The following is a 13,055-nucleotide window of genomic DNA, read 5'->3' on the forward strand; positions in this document are numbered from 1 at the left end:
TAGGTTGAAACTCCTCTCAGGTTTCTTTGACAAGTAGATGTCTGAGCTTCATATTAGAACCCAGAGAACAAACATTAAAAACATTTCCCCCCTAGGTAGAATTGATACAACTGGCCAGTTTCTTTTCATCCTGTATTGGAATTCTGCTTGGTATGTTTTGAAATGCTGGTGAAAAGAGCAGGGCCACTTATATAGGCAGAGGGGATTTCAGGGACTTCCAGGACATGGCTACAGTACTGTAGTAACTCTTATGCTACCAGACTATTAAGGGACAGCAGATCCTGCAAGACTGAATAGCCCACTAAAGTTTAAAATAGTGCTAGGGAGTGCTGCTTCTCCTGCCAAGGGAAGGGAGCATTCATCATCTCTCATCTCCATTTTAGTCTGATGGACTATAGAATGCATAGTCAACTGAATTAGAATCAAACCTGTCAGTATCGGGGTGGGACTGGGAGCACTGATATATTGCTCAGCCACTAAGTTGCTGGTTTACTTCATAGCCTTTTTAGAGGGGGTACCTCGGAGAGATTTTGGGGGCTGCCATCCGAGCTTAATTTCAAACAGAAATACGTCAGTTATAACAGGATTATACACTGCTTCAGCAATGAGCAACATCATGATTAATCTTTGATTTTGTACCTAATATGCACCTTGTTTCCTGACCTAGAATGTACTGTTTTTAACAGCCAGAATTAATCGGCTCTTTAAAAGCCTGTCATCCAGCCAATCTTGTACAATAACATAATCAGTCACAGGAGCAATTTAATTAGGCCTAGACACTAATCAATAGCTAGTACAGTTTCTAAAGACTTTGTATAAGGTTTTGTTTCCCATGCCAATCTATAGACACTCTGCTACATCTTTATATCAGCTGAAGCATCTGAGAAACTTCTCTTACAAAACCATAAACAATGTTGGTGAATTCCAAGAAAACTCGCTACGTAATATAAAAACTCAATATTGATTATTGTTCTGTATAGGTAATAGGCAGGTTATTCAGGAATTAGGGCTGGTATCCAGGTTCTGTAGAATGAAAACAGGCAAAGGGCAGTAGCGGCACTCATACTTCATGGGGTGCTCCTTTAGAAGGTTCTTGGGAGGAAGGCTTTTCAGTAGATCACTGCTAGAAGGATGGAGGCTAACAGGCTCCTCTGCTCTAGTGGAATGCTGCTGCAGCACTTGGGATTTGCCAATTTTTTCTGCTTCATGGTGGTAGTTCAGCTTTAAAAAAATAAGATATTCTATGCAGACAAACTAACAAGCCTGTTTGTATTGTTTAGAGTTTATCAGAACAGGAAGTTCACTTAAAAGTCCAGGTTAAAGAACTTGAAGCCAATGTAATTGCTGCTGCTCCAGATAAAACAAAGCTGAAAGAACTGGAGAAAAAACGTAACAGCTACAAAGAAGGTAGGCTAATTTCACCTATGAAATGGGATGAATTCATAATTAAAGTGCATACACCAGTGATGTTGGCTTAATGCCTGATGGAGCAGTCTGTTTAAAATATTATGAAGGCTTTGTGTAGTTAAAACAGATAATCACTTTGTCAGAAAATTCAGACATGGCTTCCAGTTAGCTTAGGTAAAAGGGTTCTAGTTTTATGGAACAGTACTTTAAATTAGCCACTGGTGCTTTTGTTGTATTCCATTGTGGAGAAATGTGTTGCTGAAAGCATAAATTAACTGACTATCTGTTGTTCTCAGCTTTCTTGTGGAAGCAATAAAAGCAATCCTCTTTACTTTCAAGCAGTGTTCTTCTGTTCTTTTACTTGTTAATGATGTTTGCCTTTAGAAAAGGTTAATAGTGCGTCATGTCAAGCATGTCAATTTGTGTTTTTCTTTCAGTACCTGAGAAGTACACATGTTTCTTGAATGCAGAATATACATTCTACAACCTGGTGTACATTCCATCTCTCATTTTTATTTCAAACTAGTACTTGAAAAATAGTATTTATGAATGCGCTATTGTAAACTGCTGCTTTTTCAAAAATTATTGTTCAACTTCTAAACTTGCTTCAGATTACTGGATTTGGTTTGTGAGAATATTTAGTGATTCTGTGAGTTGCACCTTTCTAAGCCCATTGACCTCAGTGGATTTAAAGGGTTGTAAATCTGTTTAAAACTGCACAACAGAAGTTGCAAGATCTTACCATTTTACCTGGCTCTGAAGAAGTTTACCTGGGTGCCAAACTCTTCAGATTATGCTGACTCTTGGATTTCTTCACATTCTCAGTTGCTTGATACTTCTCTGTATTCCAATTTGAGTAGAACAGTGCAGATTTATTCCAGTACTTCACTGGAACAAAATGGCTGCTCTTCACCATTGCAGCTTCCAAACTTTTTTCATACTAGTTCCTGGGCATCCTGAGTGTGCACTTATCAACCCACTAGGAGGATGCCTCGACTGCCACATTATTTAAATGTTAGGGTACCCATGAGTCATCCTCCCACAGGACCCCAGCACTGCTGCCTTTCCAGTTCTGGACTTGAGCAAAGGCCCTGGTTAGTTTTTTCTTTGGATAATTTGCTTCTGGAACTTGTAACAACTTGAGTGATTTTATCCCTCCCCCCCAATTTTATTGCTTCTGTTTTTGACAGATTATGACAGAGTTGCTGCAAAGGCTGGTAAATTGGAAACAGAAGTTAAGAGACTACATAATCTCATAATTGAAATCAGTAACAATAAACTGAAAGCTCAGCAAGACAATCTTGATAAGATAAATAAGGAACTAGATCAGTGTGCTTCTGCTGTTACTAAAGCTCAGGTGGCAATCAAGACAGCAGACAGGTATGATAAAGTGTTTTACTTTCTTTACTCTGCCAACATCATAAGAGCATAAAATGGTACTAACGTCATTGTGAAACAAAATGATTACCAGAATTTATGGCTTTGGAACATGGTTATAACAATTTCTTCCTGTGGCTTGATAGGAGAGGTTTTTTATTTTTATTTTTAAATGAAGATTCAAGTTGAAGTAATTCTGTGCACAAAAACAGGTTAAATGCTTATGGGGTACTTTTAAAAAATATACATGGAACTGGAAATAGGGTAATAGGAAATCCAGTAAGGAAGAAAATTGTGGAGAATATGGTAATGGAAAGTAAGAATCTAGATATATAGTTTCTGCCTTCTCCAGAAAGTGCCTGTGTCTCCAGTCCTTTATGTCTCAGTCAATCAATGCCCAGTACTATGCTCCATATTAACAAGTCAGACACATCGAATATGGATGTGGCCATGTGTATTGCTGGCACATTTTCCAGTTGTTTTCTACAGGAATTTTAATTTCTGCTGAGAGCTACTGTGATGTAGTGGTTAGAGTGCTGGATTAGGGAGACCCTGGCTCGAATCCCCATACTGCCATGGAAGCTTGCTGGGTGACCTTGGGTTAGTCACACGTTCTCAACCTAACCTACCACCCAGGATTGTTGTGAGGATCAAATGGAGGAAACAATGTAAGCGGCTTTGGAGCGCCATTGGAAAGAAAGGCAGGGTATAAAATGATAAATATGTAATGTCTTAATGCCATTAGAAGAAAGACTTCATATCAACCTCATTATATGCACTGTGTTTAGAAACCTGAAAAAATCTGAGGATTCTGTCCTTTCCATTGAGAAGGAAATTGAACAGAATAAAACGGAAATGCAAGACTTAATGGAACAGCTGAGTACATTGGAGGACAGAGCTGCTGAAGTTATGAATAAGTGCAAAAAAGCTGAAGTATGTATGCTACTGGCTTCTGTTCAAATGGAATGTGGCTTAAGAGATTCAGAACAGTGTGTATGTATATAAACACTAAATGTGCTTTTGATGTATAAGATTAGTGATCTGCAAGCACTTACGAATTTGCTGGCAAGTTTCCAGCATTAGTTGTTTTCAGGGGTCTTGTTGTAGAAAAAGAGCTGCCGGAGCTCATTAGCATAACTCATTAGCATAACTTATTTGCATATGCCACGCCCCCTGACATCACCGGAAGTGACAGAAGGCCACACCCCCTGACATCACCGGAAGTGTGTCAGAAGGCCCGGCTACTTACCCTCCTGCTTCATCCTCATTCCCAAACGGAATGAGGAGCGAAGAAGGGGGCGGGGCTTCACCACGTGACCGCCCCGCCCCCTAGAGGTTCTCTTCCGGAGCTCCGTACCTGAGAGCTCCCCCCCCGACTAGAGCCCTGGTTGTTTTTAAAAAAACACTTTATGAAAAGAATACAGGGTACCGTGCAGTCCACTTAAACTGTTAACATTGACTGTTAAAGTAGTGCTCCTTTTCAGTAAAAATGAAGCTCCAGTTCATTTCTCCATAGCCCATAATATTAATACTTTCTCCCCATGATCCAGGCTGAAGTCTTATCACATTTAATGTTAAAGGAGCTCTTCCCTAGTACAGGAGTTCCAGTGGCAGTGTCCTTTTCATCAGTTACCTCAGGCTTATAATGAGTAGCAGTAGTCTGAGCAAGCTGTTGTTGTTGTTAGCCATTCAATCATGTTCGACTGCCAAAACATGAGGGTTCAGATGCAGTTTGCCTGTAGGAAAAGTCATAACCAAACTGTGTACATCTTTGCACTGTTAAGCAGATAGTATCCCTGGACCAAATGTTAGCTTGTCCCTCTTTCTCTGAGCCTTGGCGAGTGTGTCAGTGCTGAAAGCTTGCCAGCAGATTCTTAAGTCCTTGCAGAAAGCAGTATTTTCCATTTGTCACAAACAGTGCTTTCCTCTCTGTCAGGTTCTTTGCAGAAGAAAGAATTGGCCAGGGCTGGACTAGGAGGCTTCTTCCCAGAGAGACCCTTTTTCTTGCCTCCCTACTGAACCACTGCAGGTTCCTTCTGGTGTGCTCTGGTTTAGCAAGGTAAAGCAAAACATAAAAAGGAAACTGCAAAAATTGCTGCAGTTTATATCACAAAAGTCTATTTTTCCATGTAATGCTGAAAGTCCATTTGTTTTTTTCAGACATACAATCAAAGAAGTCTTCACAAGGTAATGATGACGAAACTCTCCGGATTAATTTCCGTTTCATAGAGCCTTCATCAAAGATCAACAACACAAAGATGTCATTCCTTATTTTTCAAAGCGCAATCCTTCCATTCTCAAAATATACAGTTTCTAATCCATGCCATGGAATAAATTCTAATACATGTTTTCACAAAGCAGGCAAGCTAATCATATAAACCTTGCAGGCAAGCTAATCATATCAACCTTGCCTGCTTTGTGAAAACATGTATTGGAATTTATTCCATGGCATGGATTAGAAACTGTATATTTTGAGAATGGAAGGATTGCGCTTTGAAAAATAAGGAATGACATCTTTGTGTTGTTGATCTTTGATGAAGGCTCTATGAAACGGAAATTGTTAATCCGGAGAGTTTCGTCATCATTACCTTGTGAAGACTTCTTTGATTGTATGTCTGAAAAAAACAAATGGACTTTCGGCATTACATGGAAATATAGACTTTTGTGATATAAACTGCAGCAATTTTTGCACAGTTTCCTTTTTGTGTTTTGCTTTATTGTACTGTGGACTGTGACCTTGCTTTTCTCTGGTTTAGCAAGGTGGCATGGTCTTCGCCTGCAGATTAGAATTTCAAAGAAGAAGAAAAAATATGTAAGAAGAAGGAAGAAAGTTCTTTGGCATTTGGAGTTGGCTGTAAGTGCACTGAGCCAGCCTCATGTCTGTCTTTCACCTCCCCTCTTTTCCTTTTAATCTGGAACATTTGAGGAATGGATTTGGGGCAGCCACATGGTTCTGCTGCACAGCTGACCGCCACCCCTCCCAAAAAAAATTCTGAATGCAAAAATGGTAATGCTGTCTGTCATCATGAGAGCTTGGGATTCAGGATCATATTTATGTCCATGCGAGGTGTGAGGTCTCTTTTAAATTTTTCCGTCCTCATTCCCATTGATGAGGGCCTAGGCAGCAGTTACTTTGGTAGTAGGGCATTTGTTGCTAAGTACCTATGAATGCCATAGGCAGCATGCCCTCTGCTCTCTCTCTCTCTAGCTTTGAGGAAATTTTTCTTGTTTGTATGTTTTGAAGGAGGCTTATTGTTTAGGTATTTGGGCCCCCTATCAGCCCTCACCCTACCTCAAGAGGGCAGCAGAGAATAATTTTAAGTGCTACTTAGTCTTTGCTCTTCGTCTGTTGGAAATTTAGATGCTGCCTCCCCAGAAACCAGTTCAGTGTGGCTCACAGAGTAAAAACAAATACAGTAAAAGCTTAAAAAAAAAAAAAACACCCAAAAACCATAAATGTAAGTTAGGCAAAAAGGGTTGTAGAATAATTTGGTCCTTCAGAAGATAAGCAAAAGAAGAGGAGGCTCTGCTTCCTCAAATTAATTTCCTTCTGGAAACATAAAAACTGGGAGATAGTGCCCTTCCCTGTTACTCTTTCTCTCCTTCCCCTCTTGGAGATATTCTCTCCCTTGCTTAGTTTCCCCCCCTCCTTCCTCACACTCAACATGAAAGGAAGTTCATCTTAAAACAAAGAGCAAAAAAACTGAGAAAGGTATGAACACAGGGTCAGACCCTGCTCATATAAATTGAATTTTACCTGCTTGGGGAAATATGACTCTTCTCACCTTCAGTCAGCCTGGGAGTGCAGAAATCCCATGATTGCTGTGCCGGGGGGCGGGGGTCATTCTGTGGGTCTGCAATCACCTTGGAACACAGGTCCTATCCCGTTTTCTGCAGGCTTCTGAGGTTTTTAGCTTGTTTCTGAGTAGGATCGTTGATGTTACCTTTTCCCCATATTGCCAGTAAACTGTACATAACATCTACTCTTCAGAAGATTTGGAAAGGGAGCTTCCCCGGAGCAGGTCACCTGCCAGACTTCTGTAGCTTGGTTACAATCCTTGCGACAAAAACAAATGTTGGCATCTGTAGCAAAGGTCCTCAATGACATCTTTCAACACTTAGCCTTTGGTATAGAAATCATACTGGATGTTCTTCACTTGCTGGCAAGATCACAGCTACATAAGTGTTAGCTATCGTGTGGCTCAGGCTGTGTCAGGAGACCATGTTAGCCAAGTCTGTTGTTATCTCTGAAATTTGAAAGCAATGGCTTCTTTTGGGAAATAATTAGATAAGGTGGTTGTGGCTGGTGGAAAGTCAAGTGTAAGTTGTTCCTTTTCACAGTTAGCCATATCCTTCAGAGCAGGAAGATCTGAGCATTTTAGTTTCTTCTGTCGCCAGCAGCCAGTGGATCCCAGTCGCATAGACGTACATCCAAACCTTTTTGGCCTTTCAGGTCCTCTAGGCATTTTGTAACTTAAAGATGCAGACTTCTGGCAGACATTCCAATTCTTTCCCACCCAAAGAAAGTTCTAAACAATCTTCCTGACTGCTTCAAAACAGATGTTGCCTGTCAGAATTGTAGTCTGATTGCGGGAATTTCCTTCTGTCTGGAGGCTGATAGTAGGGGTGTGCAAAAAATAAATAAATTCGGCTGATTAGGATTCCGCTGAATCAGGCAGAATCAATTTCGGCCAGCAGTAAGACTCCTGCATGTCAGTTTCATCAGCACCAGCATATTTGGGAGTCTTTAGGCCAGCGGAATGTCAATTTCAGCCCCATTATATCCTATGGGCCATTGATGTCAATGGCGAAAACATAGGATATATTCTGGGGGCGGGAGGGGGTTTGAGGGAGAGGCTCCAAACTCACAGGGTTTTAAGAATATTGGACCAGGGGTTCCAATTCTACGGACCCCCAAACAGGTTGCCCCCATCCCCTCCATTGTTCTCTATGGTGGGAAAAAAGTTATTTTTTCCCACGGTGCTGTTAGTGGCTCTGGGGGGAGGGGGTTTGAGGGAGAGGGTCCAAATTTTCAGGGTAGCTTCTGGAGCCTCTCCCTACATAAACCCCCACATCCCAAAGCAATTGGACCAGTGGGCCCAATTCTATGGGCACCCAAACAGGTTACCCCCATTACCTCCATTGTTTCCAATGGGGAAACCCAGCCAGCAACACTTAAGGCGGGCAAGCAGGCAGCACCCAGCAGTCAGACTCTCCCAGAGAATCTCAGGGAAAGTGAACTGTCTTGGGAGGTGCTTGTTTGCCATGAGAACAAGTGGCACTGTGGCAGTGCAAGCATGCCACAGTGCCACACAGAAACCCCAAAAGACCAACAGGAACAACATTTCTACAGGCCCTGCCCTGTGTAAATTGATGGTGCAACCAGAAGTCCAGGGATGTAGCAGGTCAGGCCAGAGTAGAATTGGGTAGAGTTGACTCTCTCTCCCCCCTCCCAAGCAAGGAAGGTGGTGTGCAAAGCAACCCCACCAACCTTGCAGGCTGCACATGCATGCAGCAATTGGCTGAAACTGCCCCCCCCCCCCCATTGGTCTGTTGGGGTTTCTGTGTGGCACTGTGGCATGCTTGCACTGCCACAGTGCCACTTGTTCTGGAGTGTACCACTTGTTCTCATTGCAAATAAGCACCTCCCAAGACAGTTCACTTTCCATGAGATTCTCTGGGAGAGTCTGACTGCTGAGTGCTGCCTGCTTGCCTGCTCTGGGGAGTAAGTGGGAGGTGCCTTCTAGTCCAGCACTGACAACTTCTTCTATGAAGAATCTGCCCCCTAGTGGACAGAGGAAAGTATTCAACTATCTGTACCATTGTCAGGCGAACAAACAGGTAAGCAAATTCTCTGATCTTATACATGGTTGTGATGGGGCTTTAAACTTTCCTTCTAGATGGAAACAGCGTTCTCTGCTAGGCTACTAGATAGAAAAAATGCAAGAAGTTCTGGTGGGGAGAGAATGAAAAATTGGTTGTCAGTTGGCTGTTTCGGAACGGTTATGAATTATTTTTGAAACCTTTATGATGCAATGCCTAATGACCTATTTGTGATCACATGGATATAGTAATCAGATGTATATAATTTAAGAATAATTCATCTGCTTAATATCACATATTACTGTATATTACTGGACAGAACATGATCTTGGCATTGAAGATCTTTGGAGGTTTTTACTGGCATAATTCTGTTTAAGACTGACTTTTTCAAACTTTTCCAGTTATTTACTTTGAAGTAATAGCTGTGATGTGCAGTGTATGTATGGATTGTTTGAATTCAGAATTAAGTGCTTAAAGGAAAACACGAGAAATTCAAGCCCCCTCTGGTCACATATGTGTACAGCCTCAGTTGACTTATAACCTTTGTTTAGGACTCCTTACCAGAGGTTCAGTTCAGCAGAATCACAGATCTGTACTTCAGGAGATTAAAGCTATCCAAGAAGAAGAGCATTCACTTCAAAAAGAAGCTCTGAGTATTAGGCTTAAAATTGAACAACTGGATAGTCATGCTGCTGAGCATCAATCAAAGATTAAGCACTGGCAAAAGGAGGTAATAAATACTTTATTGTATATAAATGTTTTAAGAAATAAGGTAAATCTTTGATCTTCTTCGTGGTCTCTGTGCATCACACCCTTGGGATACTCTGCGCCTGCGCTGACCTTCTCGGTACCGATAGCTAGCAAAAGGGATTTTCGCGCCTCTCCCAGGTCACGCGCCGGCTCCACTGCGCATGACCAAGGAGGGGCACGCAGATCCCGCCAGTTCCTTCTGACCGCCGCCCAACAGCCTTCAAAGAAACAAGATGAAGGGCCGAGAGCAGAGGGGAAGGAGGGCGGGTGGTGTGAATGCACAGATGACCACTCGAAGATCACCAGTTACAGGTAAGCAACCTGTCTATCTTCTTCGTGGTCTCTGTGCATCACACCCTTGGGAGAATAGCAAGCAATAACTCTTACCTGGAGGAGGGGCCGAGGCCCTACACCTGCGCCGTCTGCAAAATAGACCGACCCAACGCCACACGACGAGTAGACCGGACATCAAGGGCATAATGCTTCACGAAGGTGAGCGGAGTAGCCCAAGTCGCAGCGTTGCAGATGTCCTCCAATGGCATCCCTCTCAGGAAAGCTGTGGAAGCCGCCACCGCCCTTGTAGAGTGGGCGAGGCACTATCCCCTCAGTCCTCCTCTCCATTGGACACGTCCGGACACGCCTCAATGTCGACCCTGGCTGCGGACACTTGTCCTCCCGTTCCGGGAACATCGACGTCGACGGTCGCAATCGATGCTTCGGCACCGAAACGTTCGACGCCGATAAAAGACCACCCCGTACCTTCCAAGATCCGGAAGCAGGGGTCATCCGTTGCCGTACCTTCCAAGATCCGGAAGCAGGGGTCATCCGTTGCCGTACCTTCCAAGATCCGGAAGCAGGGGTCATCCGTTGCCGTACCTTCCAAGATCCGGAAGCAGGGGTCATCCGTTGCCGTACCTTCCAAGATCCGGAAGCAGGGCAAAGACTCACAGCAGTCAAAGAAACCCAAAACGGACAAACCCAAAGTCCATAAGGTTTCAGCTAGTCAGGGTCGAGATCCCACGCAAGAACCTCACCCGATCGGTTCGGATCTCGACATCGACCTTACTCAACAGACAAATCAGTCGCAATCTGATATGTCGAGCCGTCAATCCTCTCATGCCTCCCCAGAACGTGGAGTCGAGGATCGGCACCGACCAACATCTCCTCCCCTGACTTGGGATGAGAGGCAATGGCATTATTTGTACGGGAATCGATACCCATACCCTTGGGCACTCCCGATACCACCCCCACCTGAATGGGATCGTCAGTCGGTGTCATCCCGCATTTCGCGCTTTCAAGATCGACCATCGGTATCGAAGCAGTCGATACCGACGCATCCACCAGACCCGGTTGTGCCCCCGATTAACACACCGGCACCGTCTCAACCTGAATTACTCGAATCATCTCCAGAACCATCCAATGTATCCTCCGATTCAGATGGCTTTTCTGAACATATCGAGGATGTAGATGCACAGCCCACCTCGCAAGATGTGGAAGCGGATTTACCTATTTCTCCATCAGAGGATGTTAAGTCTTATGGAGATTTTATTCAACGCATGGCATTAGATCTATCTATGACTCCTACTCTCGTTGCCAGTTTTGTGGATGATAACGTTTTTGACATTATGCACTCTAACACTTCGCCCTCCGTGGCTCTACCAATGACAAAAGTTCTCTTGCAAACTACCAAGGACTTTTGGACTCGTCCAGCCTCCATTAATGTCTCTAATAAGCGTCTGGATCACATGTACAAGGTCCAGGAATCAGGGGCTGAGTTTTTATACACACACCCAAAGCCCAATTCTTTGGTCGTCTCCTCATCCACAAAAGGAAAAGCGAGTCACTCTACTCACTCAGAAAAAGAAGGGAAGAAGTTGGATTCGGTTGGTAGAAAATTCTACACTGTCGGTGCAATGGGCATTAAAACGGCGAACTATGCCGCCTGCATGGGCCGTTATCAATTCAATTTATGGAAGCGTTTGAATGATTTCCTCCCGCACGTGCCCAAAGAGTGCCAACCTCAGATTAAAAGGATTCAGAATGAAGGGATGGTCTTGGCTAGACACCAAATTAGTGCTGCCAAGCATTCCCTGGAATCCGCTAGTAAGACTCTAGCAACCTCTGTAGCGTTACGCAGACATGCCTGGCTCCGCTCTTCATCATTGCCATATGACACCAGATCCTCGGTGGAAGACCTTCCCTTTGAAGGTTCTGGATTGTTTAGCTCCACCACTGACACGGTTCTGCAGGAAATGGATAAGAGTATCAAGACGTCCAAGAGTTTGGGGATCTCCCCCACGACCAAATACTCGAAATCCAAGCAGTGGCCTAGGCAACCTTGGTCGACCAGGCAACCGTACAACAAATCACCTACGGATCAATGGCAAAGACCTCCCTCCTCTCAGTCACGGTCTTTTCCCCCGAAAAATAAGGGACAATCGTCCGGTGCCTATAAGTCGAAATTCCCTAAGAATCCCAAACAGGGACTTTGACTTCAACCTTACTGCTCAGACTCGCCTTGCACCCTTCCTGCACGCATGGCTCGCCATTTCTACGGACAAATGGGTGCACTCTATAATAAGAGATGGCTATCTCATAGAGTTTTCTCTGACTCCCAGAATCTCCCGTTTCATCAGAACCCCGGCGTCTCCTGCCCTGCTACAGGAGGTACAATCGCTGACACAAAAAAACGCTATAGAGAAAGTCCCGATGGCGGATTGTTGCCGCGGGATTTATTCCAAATATTTCACAGTCCCCAAGAAGGACGGAGGACTTCGTCCAATCATGGACCTCCGTTTTCTCAATCGGTTCATCATTTACAGAAAGTTTCGCATGACCACGTTGCAAAGCATTTTACCACTCCTGTCTCCAGGGACTTGGATGGTCACTTTAGATCTCAAAGACGCTTATTTTCACGTCTCCATCCATCCTCGTCACAGAAAGTTCCTCAGATTCGCAGTCGGGGAGGACCATTACCAATTCAAAGCCCTTCCATTCGGGCTCTCTACCGCCCCCAGGGTTTTTACGAAGGTAATGGTGGTTGTCGTCGCTCATCTTCGCCTTCAGGGCATTCAGATCTTTCCGTATATAGACGACTGGTTGATGGTGGCAGATTCAAGAGAATGTCTCCTTCAGCACATCACCATCACATTGTCGGTCCTATCCTCCCTTGGAATTCTGGTGAATTTACAGAAATCCATGCTGCAACCTGCAACTCGCGTGCAGTTCATAGGAGCTGTCATAGACTCCCTAGCCACTCGGGCGTACCTTCCTCGCCAACGGGCAGATACCATTCGTCTGGAAATTCAACGTTTGTTCCAGTCCAACGTGACATCAGCGGTCCACATTCAGCGGACCTTGGGTCTCATGGCAGCCACCACTTCCGTGATCGAATATGCACGCCTTCGCATGCGCCCGTTGCAGCTGTGGTTTCTAAAGAAATTTCGCCCTTCCATCCATCCTCCGAGCCTTCAACTGGTAGTGCCTCCGCAGGTCCTCGTCTCCCTGCAGTGGTGGCTCGTGGACACCAATCTGTTGGCGGGTGCACCGTTCCAACCGATCGTTCCCGTAATGTCCATCACCACAGATGCCTCCCTGTGGGGTTGGGGTGCTCATACAGACGACACTTGTGTGGGTGCTCCATGGCAACCCCTTTGGAAGAGTCATCATATCAACTATCTGGAACTGCTGGCCGTAAA

At 44.4% G+C, this 13,055-nt stretch overlaps 1 protein-coding gene across 1 annotated transcript in view; it reads left to right on the plus strand.

Moving 5' to 3' along the window:
• The window catches only part of SMC4 (structural maintenance of chromosomes 4), a 64,268-nt gene that overhangs the window by 33,269 nt on the left and 17,944 nt on the right, over positions 1 to 13,055 (plus strand). The window contains exons 17-21 of the mRNA XM_015407235.1: positions 1,281 to 1,407; positions 2,598 to 2,787; positions 3,573 to 3,717; positions 7,974 to 7,989; positions 9,180 to 9,337. Coding sequence (XP_015262721.1) covers positions 1,281 to 1,407; positions 2,598 to 2,787; positions 3,573 to 3,717; positions 7,974 to 7,989; positions 9,180 to 9,337 — 636 coding nt within the window. The remainder of the gene's footprint in view (positions 1 to 1,280; positions 1,408 to 2,597; positions 2,788 to 3,572; positions 3,718 to 7,973; positions 7,990 to 9,179; positions 9,338 to 13,055) is intronic.

The sequence above is a fragment of the Gekko japonicus genome, unplaced genomic scaffold (assembly GCF_001447785.1).
Source record: "Gekko japonicus isolate JY-2015 unplaced genomic scaffold, Gekko_japonicus_V1.1 scaffold17, whole genome shotgun sequence".
Taxonomy (NCBI): Eukaryota; Metazoa; Chordata; class Lepidosauria; order Squamata; family Gekkonidae; genus Gekko; species Gekko japonicus.